This window comes from Trachymyrmex cornetzi, unplaced genomic scaffold (genome assembly GCF_001594075.2).
Source record: "Trachymyrmex cornetzi isolate Tcor2-1 unplaced genomic scaffold, Tcor1.1 scaffold223, whole genome shotgun sequence".
NCBI lineage: Eukaryota > Metazoa > Arthropoda > Insecta > Hymenoptera > Formicidae > Trachymyrmex > Trachymyrmex cornetzi.
This window is the reverse complement of record NW_017296881.1, coordinates 2,965,275-2,984,786: the sequence shown is the minus strand read 5'-3', so window position 1 is coordinate 2,984,786 and position 19,512 is coordinate 2,965,275. Positions and strand designations below refer to the sequence as shown.

At 32.8% G+C, this 19,512-nt stretch overlaps 2 protein-coding genes across 10 annotated transcripts; one reads left to right on the top strand and one right to left on the bottom strand.

Moving 5' to 3' along the window:
- Positions 1–1,778: 1,778 nt before the first annotated feature.
- Positions 1,779–13,015, bottom strand: Dcps (Decapping enzyme, scavenger). 4 transcript variants are annotated; one of them, XM_018506348.1, is made up of 5 exons: positions 12,727–13,015; positions 2,948–3,345; positions 2,723–2,868; positions 2,290–2,626; positions 1,779–2,172 (listed from the first exon to the last, which is right to left on the bottom strand). In XM_018506348.1, exons 2-5 carry the CDS (start codon positions 3,318–3,320, stop codon positions 1,982–1,984), a joined length of 1,047 nt encoding a protein of 348 aa, XP_018361850.1. In that variant the 5' UTR covers positions 3,321–3,345; positions 12,727–13,015; the 3' UTR covers positions 1,779–1,981. The 4 variants fall into 4 exon arrangements, with proteins under 4 accessions (XP_018361850.1, XP_018361848.1, XP_018361849.1 ...); XM_018506346.1 differs by having other exon boundaries at positions 12,731–13,015; XM_018506347.1 differs by lacking the exon at positions 12,727–13,015 and adding an exon at positions 3,745–3,788.
- UGP (UDP-glucose pyrophosphorylase) lies at positions 6,745–19,390 on the top strand. 6 transcript variants are annotated; one of them, XM_018506344.1, is made up of 11 exons: positions 10,368–10,452; positions 11,300–11,522; positions 16,789–17,025; positions 17,346–17,528; positions 17,638–17,843; positions 17,925–18,000; positions 18,079–18,225; positions 18,310–18,448; positions 18,541–18,678; positions 18,832–18,998; positions 19,114–19,390. In XM_018506344.1, exons 2-11 carry the CDS (start codon positions 11,445–11,447, stop codon positions 19,324–19,326), a joined length of 1,584 nt encoding a protein of 527 aa, XP_018361846.1. In that variant the 5' UTR covers positions 10,368–10,452; positions 11,300–11,444; the 3' UTR covers positions 19,327–19,390. The 6 variants fall into 6 exon arrangements, with proteins under 6 accessions (XP_018361844.1, XP_018361843.1, XP_018361846.1 ...); XM_018506343.1 differs by lacking the exon at positions 10,368–10,452 and adding an exon at positions 11,068–11,156; XM_018506342.1 differs by lacking the exons at positions 10,368–10,452; positions 11,300–11,522 and adding an exon at positions 6,745–6,990 and having other exon boundaries at positions 16,792–17,025.
- Positions 19,391–19,512: the final 122 nt, after the last annotated feature.

The window sequence follows — 19,512 nt, the reverse complement described above, 5'->3', positions numbered from 1 at the left end:
TGAGATTCCTCTTCTTGCAATATCTTAATATTATGAATTTCATAGAAGAGAGAGGTACGATTTATAACAACTTAGCTATACAGAAATCCATACTGTTCTGCCTTTTTTTCTCTCATTTCTGTTGTTCCAAAAAAAGAAGGAAAATTCTGAAGCCGTGTAAAATAAATAAAATTGTTTGCTGAGAAAGAAACACGCGCATGCCTAAGAATTATTTTCGAATATACAAATATTCATTCAAATGATATATAATTATGCAAGATTTCTAAAAGATTAGGAAGCAGAGAGATTATCGATGATATTAATAATGGATGACTTTATTGTGTATTATGCTACAAATAATCCACAGCAATATTTATTAAAATAAACATTGTAAAAACATATATATTGCGTATAGTTTATACATCAATGACTACAGTGATATTGAAACTCTTTCTGATGCACTGTGATACGATTAATGACATTGTATTTTTATTTGCTGCACGATTTTATTCGATGCACGTTTATAGATATATTAACAGCTTTCTTTTCCTCGGTGATTAAAAACAAGGAGAGGAATTTCCATGATTTATGTGAATCGTTTATATTGATGCTGATACTGGCGACACAATCCGACATTTCTGATTTTTTTAAATAAACGTTATTTTGTTTAATGAAAATGAACGAATTCTTGTAGATTCGCTTGTAGAAACAACAGTTAAACTTGTAGAAATCGATCTTATGAGTAACGTCGATTCGATTGATGGTCCCTTTTTTATAAACGGAATAAAATGCATTCAATGTAAGCAACTACAGAGCAATATAAAAAGCAAGCATTAGCTGGTAATATCATACAGAACGCAGTAATATAAAATTTAATTTTCACACATTTTATGTTACGATCAAAGCACAATTATACTTACAAATTCCTATTAGTCTTGAGACCATGGTTTTTACTTTGCTCTTAGATACGAAATTGAACGATTATCGCAAATCTAAAGAAATCTGTATTACGCAACGCGAGATTGTGATCGAATTTTTAATAAATCAAGAATGCATACACAGATATATGTACGTACGTATGTATATGTATATAAGTTTCTTTTCTCATGTTCCAGAAATACTTTACTCTCTACTAAATGTGTCAATGCATCGTATACAAATACAAACGAATAAAAAGGTTTAAAAGCGACAAGAAAAATTATAAGTAATGAAATATATTTATTGTTTTCGCCCTTACCAATCTATATTACATTACATCTTATACAATCTACTTTTATGTAAATTTTTCTCGTGTTAATGTAATAAAGGGTTATCTACTATAGGAACAATATAGTGCAGTAAGCATAAGAAATAAATTAATCACAGTTAAATGTGGAGTCAATTTCTTACAGTTTACTGTATAGTATTACGCCTATTGTGGGTGAACACAACATTTGATTTTGCAATTATGTATTATGTTTTATCATGTCAATTTTTAATCATCTTTGATTTTCGAAGTTTCTGTTTCTTCATTGCTATATTGTAACAGAACTGAGAAATTATATAATTTTTGTTACTTAAATGAATAATGCAAAGAGAAAAAATTCGCATACTTGTTTTTATTTAAATTCAATAAATAGTTACAATAAAAATATATAAAAATTTAAAATTTTACGATATATTGAATGTAAAATAAATCCTTTTTCAAAATAGATACTGTCATATTTTTTTTTATTCATGTAAAATATGTGTCTCTTTAAAAAATAGTTACGTAAAAAATAAGTATTCTTCAGTCTTATTTCATCTTCTTTTACTGTTTTCAATTATAAGTAATTTAAGGTATGATTCTAATATATTTTATTCATACGAAGATTACGCTATTTCTACAGAAAACGTTTCTGATTAATAACACTGCATGTTTTACGATTGTCTTTTCTTATTTTTAAACGGTAAACAGAATACATAATTTTTTGTTGTATACGTAAAATATAACTTACGTTTTCTCGAAGTAAAGCAGTCTTATTTATACTATATTTACAGTCTCTTGTGTTTCACACGTTGACGTTTGTAAAGCTCCATGCGATTTAAACTTTTCATAAAGTGGACTTCCTTTAAACACGACATACGAAAGTACTGCTTTCGTGTAATAGTCCGACAGCAGTTCTAAATTTCTTATAACTGTTGATAAAAGATGCGCTTTTTCCACATATATTCCTAGATGAAACAATAATAGTTAAGTTAAAAACTGTAGTTAAAATATCCATTCGAAAATTACTCATAAAATAATATATACATATGTTATTTTTAAAGTTTCTTTTTATAATGCTTTACCTGGTGCCTCAAACATAAGATAGCAGAAATGCACATGTAGATAATAATATGACGGCTGATAATGGAAATATATTCTGAGCTGAGACACAGGTATGTTAAACTTTTTACTAATCGCTGCCGTTCCAGCATCTCGTATATTTTTTAATAAAGGAAGATGAGACCCATTCAACTCTCGCAATGATCTTATTTTTTTAAATGGCAGTGCCAATAACTTCAATGTATCCATCTGTTTATCCCATTTAAAATCTGTTACTAATACAAAACCGTTATCCTTGTCAGGGTCCTCGTAAATAATACTTTCTTGTTCAGCTTTGTGCTCCAAAATATTAGTGATCCACTGAAAAAAGAAAAAAAACAATGTATGCTTTCTATTTGAATAATCTTCAAAATTATGTCAAATATGAATCAACGTTACATTTCAAATAAACTATACCTCCAAACTCAGACTCATTGATTCAATGTAAGGGAGAGTGACCTGCTGATAAAGTTCATAGGTTTCATCTATCACATACAATTCTTGTCTTTTATATTTATCGATGTGTGTTTGAGAAGCAGGGTATATCACAGTTACGTGTAGACCTTGAAAAATAAAATTAATTACTTTATAAAATAGCAACTAATCGATTAAAATACATAACAAATCGACAGATTGATATACCATTATTTTCCTCAGTTGGAAAACAATTGTAATTTCTATAGACATCATTGGTGAAGATCTTTCGAAAGGTCGTCTTTCCATCAAAGAAATCTTTCTCCAAGACCACCTTGTCATGAGGAAAACTCTTTTGCTCGAGCAGAACGACCGCCTGGCCCTCGCGATTCTCGAATGTCCCTTCCATGCATATCAATTTTCGAGCACAGTTATTCTGCAGCACTCTAGTCACTTTGAAATCTGATAGATTCAGCTCTGTCTCACTCGTGTCATTCTCGCCCAAATTTTTCTCAACCACGTCGGTGCTTCCGTCGTCCAACTTGACTTTCTTCACTGGTGGACAATCTCCGTCTTTTGTACTTGCACATTTCTCCGCCATGCTTGTTAATTTAATATTAAAAAATCTAAAAATATAGAATGAAGTACTGTATTAGATGCGAGACATTGATATAAACATTAGTCTTTTTGCAGTGAAAAACATAGAAAAATTAAGGTACACGAGGAGTTTTTTCTTCACGCTATCGTTGGTATATGCAAAAAGCACTTTTTACCGGTGATCGCAAGAAAATCCGCTGTTCTTTTCTTTTAACTTTCTTTTACAAATCCTTCTTTTGGTACAGTGGTTTAATAAATATTTGTCATTGTTCAATCCGTTACAATTTTTTCAATCGTGAATGAGATCAGATAGACTGATAGATAAAATTAGCAGGTACTGCGATGATTCTGCTCGACAAGACTTCTCTTAATAAAATTTCCACAAGAGTGAAACGGTGTAAACACTAATAAACACAACAATCGATTACCAGTGCATTAGAAGTCGGAAGTCGGAACAAGTTGGAGGAACGAGAAATAATAATCATAATAATTAGGCCGGTATACGACCCATGAGAATACAGTCTATAGACGCGAACAGAGATTACATTTACACACGGCACCCTTAAACGAGTTTAATAACATCCGTAGTTATGAAACTGGCCAATCACAATCATTCCATTCTCCCGAGGAAAAGCTATGATTGGCCAATTTCATAACTACGGATGTTATTAAACCCGATTAAGCGTGCCGTATAGCAGAGGTCAGAGAAACAATTCTCTTTAGGTTTGTTCTTTATGTATGTTGAACACTATTTTTTATTTTTCGGTAATTATTTAGAATACGGGACCTCACCTCCGATTTTGATTAAATTGGGCTTATTCGACGCGTTTTCACTCACAACGAAAGAATCTGGAAAAAAATGCGGCGGTCGGCCTCGTGAACCAAGATATCAAGCGTTAAAGTTCGAAATTTTAGAAGTTAAGATACCTGTCATTCTAATGGCGGTGATCCCGATTGACCATGGCTCGATTGGACACCACCAATCACAGCGATCGGTGCTTAGGAGCTTTGTAGTCTCAAGCGCTGAGAGTGGCTCGTGTCCAATTGAGCCGTGTCCAACTGGGTGCCACCCATTCTAATACTGGATTCACACTGCATCCGATTTGCGTCGTACGACGCTCTGCAATCAATCAGAAAACAGGATTCCGATTTGCGTCGTACGACGCTCTACAACCAATCAGAAAACAGGATTCCGATTATACGAAGCAAAATCCATCGGAATCATGTTTTCTGATTGGTTGCAGAGTATCGTACGACGCACATCGGATGCAGGGTGAATCCAGCAATAGGCTCTACACCGTCCCTTTAAGATGTTGGCTGCGTTCAGCAGACTGAGCAGTTTTGCAACCGTTTTATGATTCGTCGCGCTTGGTTTATACTTTTAGTTTTAAAGGAATAGTCCAATCTGAGCGGGGGAAAAAAAAAGAATCATAAAATGGTTGCAAAACTGTTGAGTCTGCTGAACGCAGCCATTGTCTGAGTGTTGCACTAGGTCTGAGTATCAATCATGAAATTTTTTTCCTAGGATGAAAAGTGAAAAGTGAAAAATTATACCCTGATCGCGTTGCGAACCTATATATTTTATATAACAATAATACTAAGCGCTTATTGGACTACAGACAATCAGATCGAAAATGGCAGTCGAAATAGCCAATAAGAAAGTTGTCGGCATTTTGGTTCAGATAAAAGGATTGCGCTACTTTGGTATATCTAGAGCTTTAGTCAAGCAACGTTAAACGTGCCTATTTTTACGCTCGTATCAGCAGTTTGCACGATGTTATCCATACATTTGATCTGTTTAAATCGATAATTAGTTGTGTAGTCGATAATTTGTTTCATAGGGTAAAAACTGATTTAACTACTCTAATTCTTCCTGTATGTTAAAATCGATTAAATTATCGTGCAATTATGTGAACAGATGTGTCAAATTTAAATCTGCGCGCGTTTTTATATACAAGATGAATCAGTTAAACCAGTTTTTTATTGTATGAAAAAATTATCGATTTTACAGTTAATAATTAAAAGCATTCCACGTCAAATCGGGTATATTAATTTTAGTTCTTTTTTTTAATTTGTTTCTACGAAGAAAAAAAAAGACACGTGTTTCGCGAAAAAAATTTGACTTATTTTCATAAAGTTATTCACGCTTATAAGTTGCAGAAATTCATAAAAACGTCGCTCATGCGAATATTCAATATTCAAATTATTATACCGTCGAAACAATTTATATAGTCGTACAAAAAAAAATGTAATAGAGACCGATTTTAAAGATTTTAAATTGTTCTATATATATATATATGGACTATATATTATTTTTACTTTATTATTTTCATATAAATAAATTATTTTTCATTTGTTTACAATTTTTATTAACATTTTTTATCATCAACTCACTAATTAAAAAATTTTGTGAAAATCGTTATATATTTCCACTTCAATTATGCGAAGTAACTCTGAAAATTACAAAATGGAACTCGAATATTCATTCGAATTGTACAGTTAAAAAATTCCATTGTGTGACGGCACATACGTATGCGAAACCGCGCCGTTACATAATAGAATTTTTTGGACTACACAATCTATTCGAGTGCCTTATTCGAATCATTATCGACTTAGCGATACAGATCGCGCAGATGCCTAGATACATCGTGCGAATTTCTAGTTTGGGCGCACCAAGAAAAAGGCTCAACATATTTCTAATATCTTTGTATAATAAAAATAAAATCTTGTTTTCACATCTTTAATGTCAAACATGTTTGTTTTCGTGCTTAAACCAACAGTTCGCACGATGTTATCCGCACATTTGTTCTGTATCGTTAAGTCGATAATTAGGTGTATAGTTGATAATTTTTTCATAGGATAAAAAACTGGTTCAATTACATTGATATACATCTTTACGAAACTAACAAATCATGAAATTATGTAATACCTTATTATCTACAATTTCTTACTCTTAATAAGATGTTCTTTTATGCTGATGCTTGACGCTCATTTTAGCGTCAAAACAGATCACGTAATAAAAATTAATGAATATCAAATGTCAATTTTCATCACGATCTATTTTGACGCTAAAAATGAGCGTCGAGCGTCAACATAAAAAAAGCACCTTTAATCACTTCATTAATTTTAACAATCACATGACTTCCATAAACGCCGACTGTCTTTAATTATAGTATTTCATCGGTGATATATATTTCTATCAAAGTTCGTGTATAGTAAATAACGCGGTAAATTTCTCTTCAGAAAAGAGAAGTTCCTTCGTTGCCTAATATATTCTGTCCTCTCTTCATTATATGCCTCATATTTTAATTTGTTAACTTACATCAATTAAGAATTTGAATATGCTCGCCATGAAAAGATCGTGACGTGATCACCTCGTCGGTAAAATCAGCTATCGTAGCGCTACTTACCGACCACAAGACACGTCCGACGTCACGAGCCGGCATATTTTTGTGATCGAGGGTATCTTACGTTCAAGGTAAAAATATGGATTCTTTCGTAATAGTTTGAAGGAATCTGTACGGTGCTTAAGGTGGTCACGTAATTCGGAAGCGATCGAACACGACAGGTATTGATTTCTGATTCGACCTGTTGTGACCTTTGCCGCAACGTAAAGAGCATCAACCGTCTGAACAAAATCTCAAGCGATGCTGCAAGTCGACGACAGAAAGGTAAATCTCGAGCTCTCTGAAGTATCTCTCTTCCCTACATTATCCGTCAATTTATCCGTCCTGTTATCGCGCGTCTCTCTGATCTTTTACACATTCTTGTGTCACGTAATTGTTTCTTATTCTTATTTGTTGTTTTTTACTTGTCAAGGGCAGACCTTAACAAGACCTTGACAAAGTTGTAAAAAGTAACACAATGTTCCATCTGGCATCTGTTCTCCAAACGATTGGCGAAGTCCTGATTTTCCTCGTGCTGGTTTCGCTTCCGGCTACCGAATACGTCCCCGTGGATTTAAATTGAGGTTATGCTCGACGTTTTAGCCTAGCGTTTTTTACGCAGTTGAAACTTATCTTGCGACTTCTGTTATCTTGAGATGACCTAGAACTCAAGTTCGATTCACTTATGCCCGTTTCCTATTAATGTAATTTAATTTTAATCTCTGTTCGACTATCTTTTTCTAGTTCTGAGAATTAGAAACAGATAAAGAGAAAGTTAAGTGAGATTAAAGTTAATATACATTGGTACGAAATGGACATTAATTAGCGATTAATTTATCGAATAATAATAATAGGGTGAGTATAATGACTCAATTATTACGTAATATTATTTTCCAGCGTAAGTAAATCTATTAATTTTTTATTTCTATGGAAAGAAAGATTAAAAGCGACGAATTTTATGATATCGCAGATATTTTGCTTGGAACAATTAAGGCTCGGTTCCACCAATGTAAAAGCAACTTTAATCTCTGTAACTTCAATTTATTGTTTATCTTTTTCTAATTCTTGGAATTAAAAAAATATATAGAATAAATTAAACCGAGATTACCTTCAATTTTTAAGAATTAAATTAATGAAACCAGGGTAGCGATCATGTAATATTTTTTTAGAGCGGAAACGTGAAAAGTGAAAATTTTAGCTCTATAAAGCTACCTCTATAAAGCTAGCAGAATCAAATCGGATCTATTGGAATTGTACTCATTGGGTGTTAAATTATTAACGATAATTTTGTATTATGTACCACTTCGAAAAAAATAGTGAATATTAAGCTAACAGAACCAATTCAAAATAAAAGAAAAATAATATCAGAAATCAATAGGATTAAATTTGTACTATTTTGTACTATCAAAAACAATTCTATATTATGTATTATTTCCGAGAAAACAGTGGCGCTACTAATAGTTTAATATTTAAGCTGGCAGGACCATTAAAAAAAACAATACAAGAGCAAAAATTAACACAACTGAATTTGTACTTATTTGTATGTACTATTATTAAAAGTAAGTTAACATTTTACATGTTTTTTCCTTAAAATGACTTTATTAATATATACTTACGATCTATGAAGCATTCCATGTCAAATTGGAAATTTTGTAAAAATATATTTCCATCTTAATTATGAAGTAACCCTGAATATTTCAAAATGGAATATTTCGAATGGACTGTGTAGTTAAAAAATTCGAGTTCCATTTTGAAATTTTGAGGGTTACATCATAATTGAAATGGGAATATAATATTTTTACAAAATTTTTAAATTAGTGAGATGAAAAATGTTGATAAAAATTGTAAACAAATGGAAAATGATTTATTTATACGAAAATGATAAATTAAAAATAACCATCTATAGAACGATTTAAGATCTTTAGAATCGGACTTTTAATCTCGGAAAATTTTACATTTTTTTGTACGACTAATGATTTCGATATAATTATCTAAATGTTCGCTTCAGAGAGCGACGTTTTTTTACAAATTTATGCAACTTAAAAGCATCAATAATTTCGCAAAAAAATCTCATTTTTTTCGCGACTTACGTGTCTCATATTTTTATTTGTAGAATATGTATGTTAATAAATTAAACAAAAAATAAAATGATGTTTCAAAGGTGTCCAGTTTGACGTGGAATGCCTCATAGATTGTGAGTATTATATATACTAATAAATTATATATACTAATAAAGTCATTTAAGGAGAAAACGTGTAAAATATTAACTTGCTTTCAATGGTATGTGCAAATTAGTACAAATTTAGTTGTGTTAATTTTTGCTCTTATGTTGTTTTTTTAATGGTCGTGCCAGCTTAAATATTAAACTGGTAGCGCCACTGCTTTCTTGGAAATGACACATGATGTAGAATTGTTTTTGGTAGTACAAAATAGTACAAATTCAATCCTATTGATTTCTGATTTTTTTTCTTCTTTTATTTTGAATTGGTCCTGCCAACTTAATATTAAACTAGCACCGCCACAATTTTTTTTTAAATGGCATGGCACACAATACAAAATTATCATTAATAGTACAATTTAACACAAAACGAGTACTAAAAATTCCGATAAATTCGATTTGATTCTGCTGATTTGGTCCTGCTAGTTTTATAGAGCTGAAAATTTTTATGTAATGTATGTATGTACGTACATATATACACGAACATATAAAAAATTTTTACTTTTTGCTCTAGGGAAAAAGTTAGATGACCATTCAGAGTTCAACTAATTGGCAGAATCGATCGGTTTCGGGACGATTATTTTTCTTCAAGGCAGCTTTCGCACTTAATCACTGACGTTACGTGTAATTAGGTTCGTCTTTTCAACAAATTCATTGTTTATTCCGGATTCTCATAGATAAAGTCGCATATTCATATACAGTGTATGCATATTTATACGTATCGTATAGATATACATACACTGTAAAAATAAATTAATTTTAATTTAAAAACGTACAGTTTCTCAGACATGCAAAAATGTTAAAATGAACATTTTGTGTTATTTTTAACATTTTTACGTCAGAAAGTCCACTATATGTCTTTAAGTTAAAATTAACATTTTATTTGTTACAGCGTACAACTATCTTTTTCATGTACTTGATAGAGATGCATAATACCTGATGAATAATTTATGGCACAAATTCGTTAAATATATTTTATTTATATGATGGACATTTCTCTCAATTACGAGCTAAAAGCCCACACTGAAAAAAATTTCTGGGCTTTATCCGTTCAAAAAGTAGCAAACAGATATTTTCGATTGATTTTGATCGGATTTATAAGACTATCCAATCAAATTTATCGGATAGTCTTATAAATCCAATCAAGATCAATCGGAAATATCCATTTGTTACTTTTTGAACGAACATTTTTCTCAGTGGCAGAATGTGCAGGGTAGCAAAAAAAAACGCCGAAGAATGTATAATTTCTCATCATTGTATAACCGTTAATGCGAAACGTATTGGCATGCATATATGTATCTTTTTTTTAAATTCATGATAATGTTACAAGGTGTCTAGTTTACAAACTACACACTTATAGAGATATATATATATATATCTCCCGTGAGACCGGCCGTGCATTTTTACGCAAGCCAGCGAGTTGCCAGCATTATCGAATAACCGATCAATTTCAAAATAGGCTCAATTGATATTTTCTTTGCCATTTCGGGTGCAATAAATAGTTTATTTTTCGAACCGGTGTGTAATTTCAGGTAACGAACACGTGCCTGAATATATCGATTCTTCTTATTCTTAAATAAATTTCTAATCCGTCTATAAGAGTCAATACACGGAGAAAATTTTACATTAAGTTTTAATACAATTTTAAATTACACTTTACTATGTCTTTTCGATGGACTCTCACAACATGATTCCGACTTAACTTTTACTATGGTAATACTAATTTTTATCACATAAATAAAGTAATTGTTTTGTTAAGCCATATTCTAACATGAAAACAGTTAATGTTTACTATGGTATGCAAACAAAATTTGCTAGGTATATTTGATTTTGTAATAAAAAATTTTTACTATGAAAAAGTGTAAAAATTACGTTATATTATTTAAAAAAAAAATAACTATAGCATTTAAACTTATAATTTACATGAAGACCGCAGCTACTATCACATTATAATAATTTTAAATATAAAATTTTCTCCGTGTACCATAAAAAACACGTCGATATCGTGTAGATATAGCAGAGTCTGGCCACAGGAATTTTGTCAAGACAAGAGTGAGGAAAAAGCGTGTGTGTTTGTATACACATATTATATATAATTGTATACGATACACAATGTATATATCTTTTTTTAATTTATATAACTATCCTATTTATTCTCTTTGAATTCTACTGAAGTTAACAAAAACGATAGGCCATTAAAAGTTTATTATCCCACAGACAGACTCTGTTATAGAGGGTGGGTTTCATTTGACGTTCACTCATGAGTATTATTTGTCCTTGTTTAACATTTGATAAATAATAAGGGTATAATAAAGGTAAATAAAGGTAAATAAAGGTAAATAATTCTACGAGTGTCAAGTGGAATCCTTACGCATCCAGGATCCAATCCTGTGTAAACAGAGAAGATTTCGCGCCCGAAAAGAGACGTCCCGTATCTCATTTGACCGGACGTTACGTCACGTGTGTGTACGCATTTCCATCGTGTTTGGTGGAGCGCGCCTTGCCGCCGATCGTCGTACGCGCGATGTCACAGTCGCATTCCACGACCGCCAATCGTCCGTTAAGCGCGTACAAAGTGTCGCACATGGAGTACCTGTTGCAAGTAAGTAGTAAACGTCGCTGGCTTCCGTGCGCGGTCTCTCCACCGGTCTCGCGGGACCGTTTCATTTCGGTCTTCCTTAAGTTAAGTCCGAAAGATTCTCGATTATTTTCCGAAAAAAACCTCGCAGCCGAATTAGGCCAATATTACATGCGTCCGTTTTTTATCGTATGACAATTTTTTTCAAATCTGTCGATTGATTAAGGACAAAGAGATCCGAGATCCTCTCTGTCGTGCGGCCAATTGACATGCTTGAAAAATTCGTCTTACGACAAAAAACGAACGTATATGTAATATCGGCCTTAGAATCCGAGAGATCCCCAAACATTTTCTTTTTCGTGAAAAGAATTGTATTTAAATTAAAATCGAAGGATTTTGCAGAAAGGCTTTTCCTCGCAGAAAGATTTTCCTCGCAGAAAGGATCTTAACGATCTCTGTGTGTGTGTGCGTGTGTGTGCGTGTGTGAGAAAGAGAGAGAAACGTTATTGACCTTCAATTGTTCGTCTGATTGTTGATAGAGATAAAATCGAAGGAAACGTCAAATGTTCGAAAAAAAATGTATTGCGAACTTCCGGGATATCCGGGGAATGTATTTCTAAGAATCTATTTCTAAGAATGTATTTTTAAGAATGTATTTCTAAGATTGATAAAGATTCGCAGATGATATGATTAGATAAAACATAAATAGCTTGTAAATTCCTCGTATCGAGGACCTAAATGCGAGACCTTAAATCCTGTGAGAAACCAGTTTCTATTGTAGCTGTTTACGTTTATTAGAAAGCGAGTCTGATTGTGTTGATTAAAATTCTGGTTGAAAATAGACAAATCAGAAATTTTTTGAATCTCTTATAATTCTAGTTTAAATAACCAGAATTCTATCTGACTTAACATTACAGTTCGTCTACTTTTAATCAGAAATAATCCTGTCAGAAACCAATTGCTTGTAGCCGTTTACTGAAAACAGTCTGGTTGCATCAATTGGAATTTTGAAAATGGACAAATCAGAAATTTTTTTCATCTATTATAATTCTAATTGAGACAACTAGAATTCTGCTTGATATGATAAAAATTTTCTGATTTCCAACCAGAAATTTTTCTTAATGTAATATTCATTAGTGATTCTTTGTCGTAAGCTGTCTCGCGCCTTATTCTCCACGTATGTGAGATAACGGCTATCTTTAGATATCTAATGACACTAAGTCGTTACCTACATTTGAAGTTCCCTCAGCCATCATAGAGACATCCAGGATGTTTTGTTGGAAGAGATCATTTAAGGATTAGGCTCCACCTGATCCGCGAATTTCGGGGATCTCCTCTTCCGACACGAACTAAAAGTTTCCACGAGTTTTTACGCAATGATTTATACAAGCACTCGTACTAATCTGTCGTTATGTAAGCTAATGATAGGCTAACCCGACTCGAGCGAGCAGCGTCATTCTGGGATATAATCGTGGTACTCATGATGGATCTCATTGGCCGTTTAACCCTCGAGTCGATCTCGTGTCGCGTGCGACTTGCGTACGGTTTATCTTTTTGCGGATTTCTGAAAGGCGATGATTGTTCCTGATTCGTGCAATGAATCGTGTATAGAACGAAATGGAAAACAGTTCAACTAAATAAGAGAAGCCACTTTGACTTACGGTCAAAGTCCGATATCAAAATAATAAGTCATTTTTCGAATAAAAAAAATATCTACAGCTGGTATTCATATTCAGTTCTTCAAGTCTTAAGTTAAATGTCTTAAGATGTTACGACTCTGTAATTTATTCGTGCACTGAAAGAAAAGATTGGCTGCTACAATAATTTAAATGGTATAAAATATGACATATTGGCTGCTGTAACTAATTAAAAATACTATGTCATATTCAGCCAATCTTTTCTTTCAATGTGACATCTTAAGACAGTCTTGAATACAAAAATCGATTATGAATACCAACCAATACCTATGTGTTTTTAAATAAATTTATCTCAGATAAATGACAGCGCGCCGATATTCGAACTCGCAATGCAATCAAATTGAAATTGTGTTGCAAGTGTGAAAGTAATCAGCGTGTAGTCATATATCCGAGATAAATTTATTTAAAAATACAGATGTATTATTCCAACATCTGACTTTGACCGCAAATGGCTTATCTTATATCCGTTTCTACCAATGTATATAGATTAACTTTAATTTCGGTTTAACTTACTCTTTATCTTTTTCTTATTCTTAAAACTAGAAAAAGATGAAGAGTTGGTTGAACCGAGATTAAAGTTAAACTGCATTGGTAGAAACGGATATTAGTTGACGCATTCATATGATGGTCGATCATAATCTGGTTTAATATGGAAAAAGTTATATTTTCAAAAGATAGAAAATCGCGAGAGAAGAAATTCGAATTTATGACTCGCGAAAATATCAAATAACGATAGAAATATGAAACGGATATTCCATATTTCTCTTTATCAATATCCACATGTCCAGAATCATAAATGCGAGTATAGTTTGTGAAGCGTTTGCTTCTCTGCGGCGACTTTACTGTATGATAAGACCAGTAGAATCAACTTATATAAGTAAAATCATATTCCGGTCAGAAAACACAGGATGACTTTTAATCGACCTTAAGAACTTCTTTTTTTCTCTCGTCATTGTTTAAGTTTACGTAAGAAATGAAAAAGTTCTACTAATATTCATTTCTGCTAAAGTATATAATAGATTAACTAATGTATAATAGATTAAATTTAATCTTGGTTTAACTTACTCTTTATTCTTTTCTAATTCTAAGAATTCTTTTAATTTTAAGATATGGTTTTCTAATTCTAAGATTAACTTTAATTTTGGTTTAACTACACTGTGTATAATTCTAAGAATTAGAAAAAAATAAGAGTTAGTTAAATCGAGATTATATTAGATTGGTGGAACCGAGCCTAACTGTAAGTCTTTTTGGTCTCACTTTTCTCATTCGACAGCTATTTCACACGCATCGTAAGGCATTCACGATATATTCTTATAACAGATGCAAGATGATAACCGAGATAGAAATCGCGGGAATTATGTTCAATTTAATAATGTCGCAAAATAGATTCCAAGTGAATCGAAATACCTGAATGTTATTCACTAACACTTGTCATTAACGTTGCGATAACGGTGTTCAAACTATATGCTTATTATATTATTATTAATAATAGCGCTTAAATTATGTTCACATAATTATTATTATTAATAGCTCCAAAATCTCTCTTTTTTTCCATGGCAATTTCCTATCCTTCTGATATTCCGAGTAACTGAATAACCGAGTAACGCAATAACGATTATTTATTTTAACAGAGAGATAAAATTCATACGATGTACGTGTACTCTGTTCCTCGAAATTATCTTATCGCATGGTTTTATAAAAAGGTCAACGGGGGGGCCAGGGGTTTGCTCGAATATCAGTTATTATTTCCTACACAAATTTAATGATCCTTAATGCTAATGTATAGAAAATAGGTTTAGACACGCTAAGTGTCCGAGTGTTTTCTGCGATAATCCTTACGCAAGTGTTTCCTGCGATAATCAGTCGCGAAATTCCTCTCGCCGTTGCGACGCTGGTTTTACGCTCTTTTACATATAACAAGGTCAACAGTTGTGCGCTGTATTATTATCGCAATATATATATTTGAAAGTTAAACATTCAAATTGGTGATTACATTATTCGTTCCGCGCATTTTTTTTTACGCCGGTCTCATTCACGAAGTACAGAAGAGGGGAAAAAGATATAGGCGGTATTTACAGTCCGTCTTATACTAAAATAAGTCACAAATAATGTCTTAAGACAAGATGCTAATCTTTGATCTATTCATGACATCTTAGACTATACTTAAAACGGTCTTAAGTATTATATAAGATCCGGCTATAAATATCAGCTTATGCCAATCCTATCTGATCTGAGAATATATTACCTCAACTGTAAATCAAATTAAATGAAATATCGCGAAATATCGCTCGTTCCGTTTAGTCTTTTTATTCTTTTTTTTTTTCGGCAGTAAACTGAGAATCTCCGGGTCAATTTGAACTCAAATTATCGTCTCGCAGGCGAGATCAACGCGATCGCGACATTGGATCAGGCTTAATGTTCTTAGACGAAAAAAATTCACGGAAACTTTGAGAAAAAACGGTTTTTTCTAATTTTTTATTGCCGTATATCGGTTTTTTTTAATAATTTCATTGTCTTATTGTCTTCTACATGTCAATCAGTTTAAAATTTCTTTTTTTATGTCTGCTAATGTAAATTAATTTTAATCTTGGTTAAACTTACTCTTTATCAATATACAATTAGGAAGCATATAACTGGTTAAAATTACTCTATCTCATTTTTATGACTAGAAAAAGATAAACAAGTTGAACCGAGATTAAAGCTATTCTACACTAGAAAAATAAATATAGAGATTAACTTACTTAATTTTTGCCTTTTTCTGCATCTAAGAATTAGAAAAAGGATATTTAGCATGTTTTCTTTTTTTTTTCCTTTTTTAGTCTCACATACAAATAATTATACAAATGTATATACACGCTTCCGTATCTAGCCGTAATCTGCAACGTAGATAATAAAAGACAAATTGTGAGATATCATTTTAATTGGAAAAAAAATGAACCAAAAACGGAATTTTTTTTTCTCTTTTCTAAAATGCGAGGGAAATATATGTAGCATTAAAATTTAATCGCCGATTTTCAGAAATGGTATTTTCCGTGGATTTACGTTATCGCATTGCATCCATTTATTTTACTTTCTTTTGCATTCGCTATCTATTCATTTGCCTTTTGAGAGACCTTCCCGGACACGAACGACGCGATTGCTTTCGCGCGTTTTTCGAGAAGACAATGACGACGATTCACGATAATTTATCGGATATGAAAGAAAAAAAAAACAGGAAGAAAAAAAGAAAAAACAGTCCTCGTTAGCGACGCTTGTTGATTGCTACAGATTGCGGTCGATTTTTACAAGATTGCGTTTCTACATGAGAATTTTGTCCCGACGAGGGAGATTTTAACAAGAAACTTTTTGAGAAAGCGGTCAGACACATTCCGAGTCATCGCACGCGTATACACGATTTATTTATTTTTCCTATTTTTCTCTTGTATTTTTTTTTTGTCGATTTATACGGCCGCGATCTCGAAAAGTCATCATGCGTAACATTTCGCCCTCGAATTGCGACGAACGGCTCACCGGAGCGGATTGGGAGGACTTCGCGAAAAGGATAGGTAAAAAAAAAGTCTCGGTCTAACTATAACACGGAGGAAACTCCACAGATCCGTGGTCACCAACGCAGCTCTTCAGATACACAGGCATTCCGCGAGCGTACGAAGAGAGATGCGCGGGATGAGCTGCAACGTGAGCTTGAGAAGCTGCAGGCAACCGCTCGCGATAACAAAACGACGATATTCAGTCGGCAGTTCGATGGATTCCAACATCTTTTCGAGCGATTCCTGCAGGAGGAGGGCCCGTCCTTAGAATGGGACCATATTCAGAAGCTACCCGAAGATGCGGTAAGTGAAATCCGATCGTGCAGAAACAGAAAGATTACGAGGAGATTTCCGTGGTGCCTCCTCTTTTTTTTTCCTTTAAAATTTAAATGACACTTTGTGTGGATACTTTTCAGTTCATTTTAATTAACATCTCGGTATTGATAATTATCAATTATTAGTGAGTTGAGAACCGAAATTATTATGATGATCTATGGAGATTCTATGAAATCATCTTCTAAAAACGTTCTGTATCTTATTAGTGCTTTAATTGATGAATTCTATTAATAAATAATATAGAAATTTAATTAATTTTATAATTTCGAATTATGTTTTTTTCACAGGTCAAGAATTACAACTCCTTGCCATCACCAGAGACGAACGAGGTGAAGGAACTGCTGGATAAGTTGGTTGTCGTCAAGCTAAACGGTGGTCTTGGAACGAGCATGGGATGTCACGGACCAAAGTCCGTTATTGCTGTACGAAATGGACTCACGTTTCTTGATCTCACCGTTCAGCAGATTGAGGTATCACGACAAATTATAACTTAGTTTATTCTTATCATTTACGTAATTACTATTAGTTTTAAGATTATAATATAATGTATAATAATTGTATGTATTTCTATTGTAACAGCATCTAAATAAAACGTATAATGCTAACGTGCCACTCATACTGATGAATTCGTTCAACACAGACGACGATACGCAACGCATAATTAGAAAATATAAAGGAATTGATATAGACATTTATACTTTTAATCAGAGTTGTTATCCTCGCATAAACAGGGATTCCCTCCTTCCGATCGCTAAGCACTGCCAAATCGATGAGGACATAGAAGCGTAAGAACGATTTTCATAAAATCACTGTTAACATTATTTTAACACTCGTTCACGAAAAAAGAATACATAATTTGTTAACAGGTGGTATCCACCCGGTCACGGAGACTTCTACGAAAGTTTCCTGAATTCTGGTCTGCTCAAAAAATTCATTCGTGAGGTAATAAAATTGCTTTTTTCTCGTCCATGTAAATAATGATACGATAATCAATTTTTTTAAAATTCGGATTTTTTGCAGGGTCGCGAATATTGTTTTATTTCTAACATAGATAATCTTGGTGCCACGGTAGACATAAAAATCTTGAAGTCGTTGCTTAGTAAAAGTCCGGAACCACCTCTTGAATTTGTCATGGAAGTAACTGACAAAACGCGAGCGGACGTTAAGGTGCATTTCGTGAGAACTATGCAATTCGTCTAGAATAGCGTGAGAGAAATTCTAATTATATATTTTATTTTACACAATTTATAGGGTGGTACGCTTATAAAATACGAGGATAAACTTCGTCTCCTTGAAATAGCTCAAGTCCCCAAGGATCATATCGATGACTTTAAATCTGTTAAGACATTTAAGTATTTCAACACCAACAACCTCTGGATCAAACTTAATGGTATGTGTATTTAAGATTGTTGTACAATTATGTTATGTATGCCCTACAGTAAATATTAAACTTGTGTTTAATATATGTTGCTTCTTAAATAGCCATTGAGAGAGTACTTGAGCAGAAAGCGTTGAATATGGAGATAATTGTAAACAATAAAACTTTTACCAATGGTCTAAATATTATACAACTTGAAACGGCTGTAGGAGCTGCTATGAAATCATTCGAAGGAAGTATTGGTAAGTGCTGAAAGAGATAACGCTTCTCTGGTTTAACAAAATTATTTTTTATTCTTTAATTTCTAGAATTCTTTATCTTAAGAAATCTTGCTTTATTTTAAATCGATTCTCTATATACAATTACATTTAATTAAAAATGTTTATTTGCTACAGGTATAAATGTGCCGCGCAGTAGATTCTTGCCGGTGAAAAAGACTTCTGATTTAATGCTTGTAATGAGTAATTTATACACGCTACGTAACGGATCTCTCGTAATGAGTCCTCAAAGGATGTTCCCCACAACGCCTCTCATCAAATTGGGAGATAATCATTTTTCAAAAGTCAGTAGGATTGATTCTTATTCCAATTTTTGCTAATTTATACGAGTTTTATCTTTAACTTCATCATATATATAGTAATATCCAGTTTTATCAGTCCCTTTTCTTTTTTTTACAGGTAAAAGAGTTTCTAACTAGATTTCCGACAATACCGGATCTTCTCGAGTTAGATCATTTGACGGTGTCAGGTGATGTTACCTTTGGAAAAGGGGTAACGCTGAAAGGCACCGTCATTATAATCGCCAATCACGGAGAACGCATAGATCTGCCTTCTGGAACTGTTTTAGAAAATAAAATTGTATCGGGTAATCTACGTATATTGGATCATTAAGTTGCAGCGGAAGGGCAAAGCATCTCGATTCGTCTCGCGGAGAGCATGTAAATGTCCGAGAGAATAGGGTCTGTGCTTTCAGCAATCGTGTCTTAGCTTAAATTAACTAGTCAAGCAATTCAATTGTATATATACATGTTATTTTATAGAGAAAGGGCAGAAGATATATTTCTATAAAAAAATTAT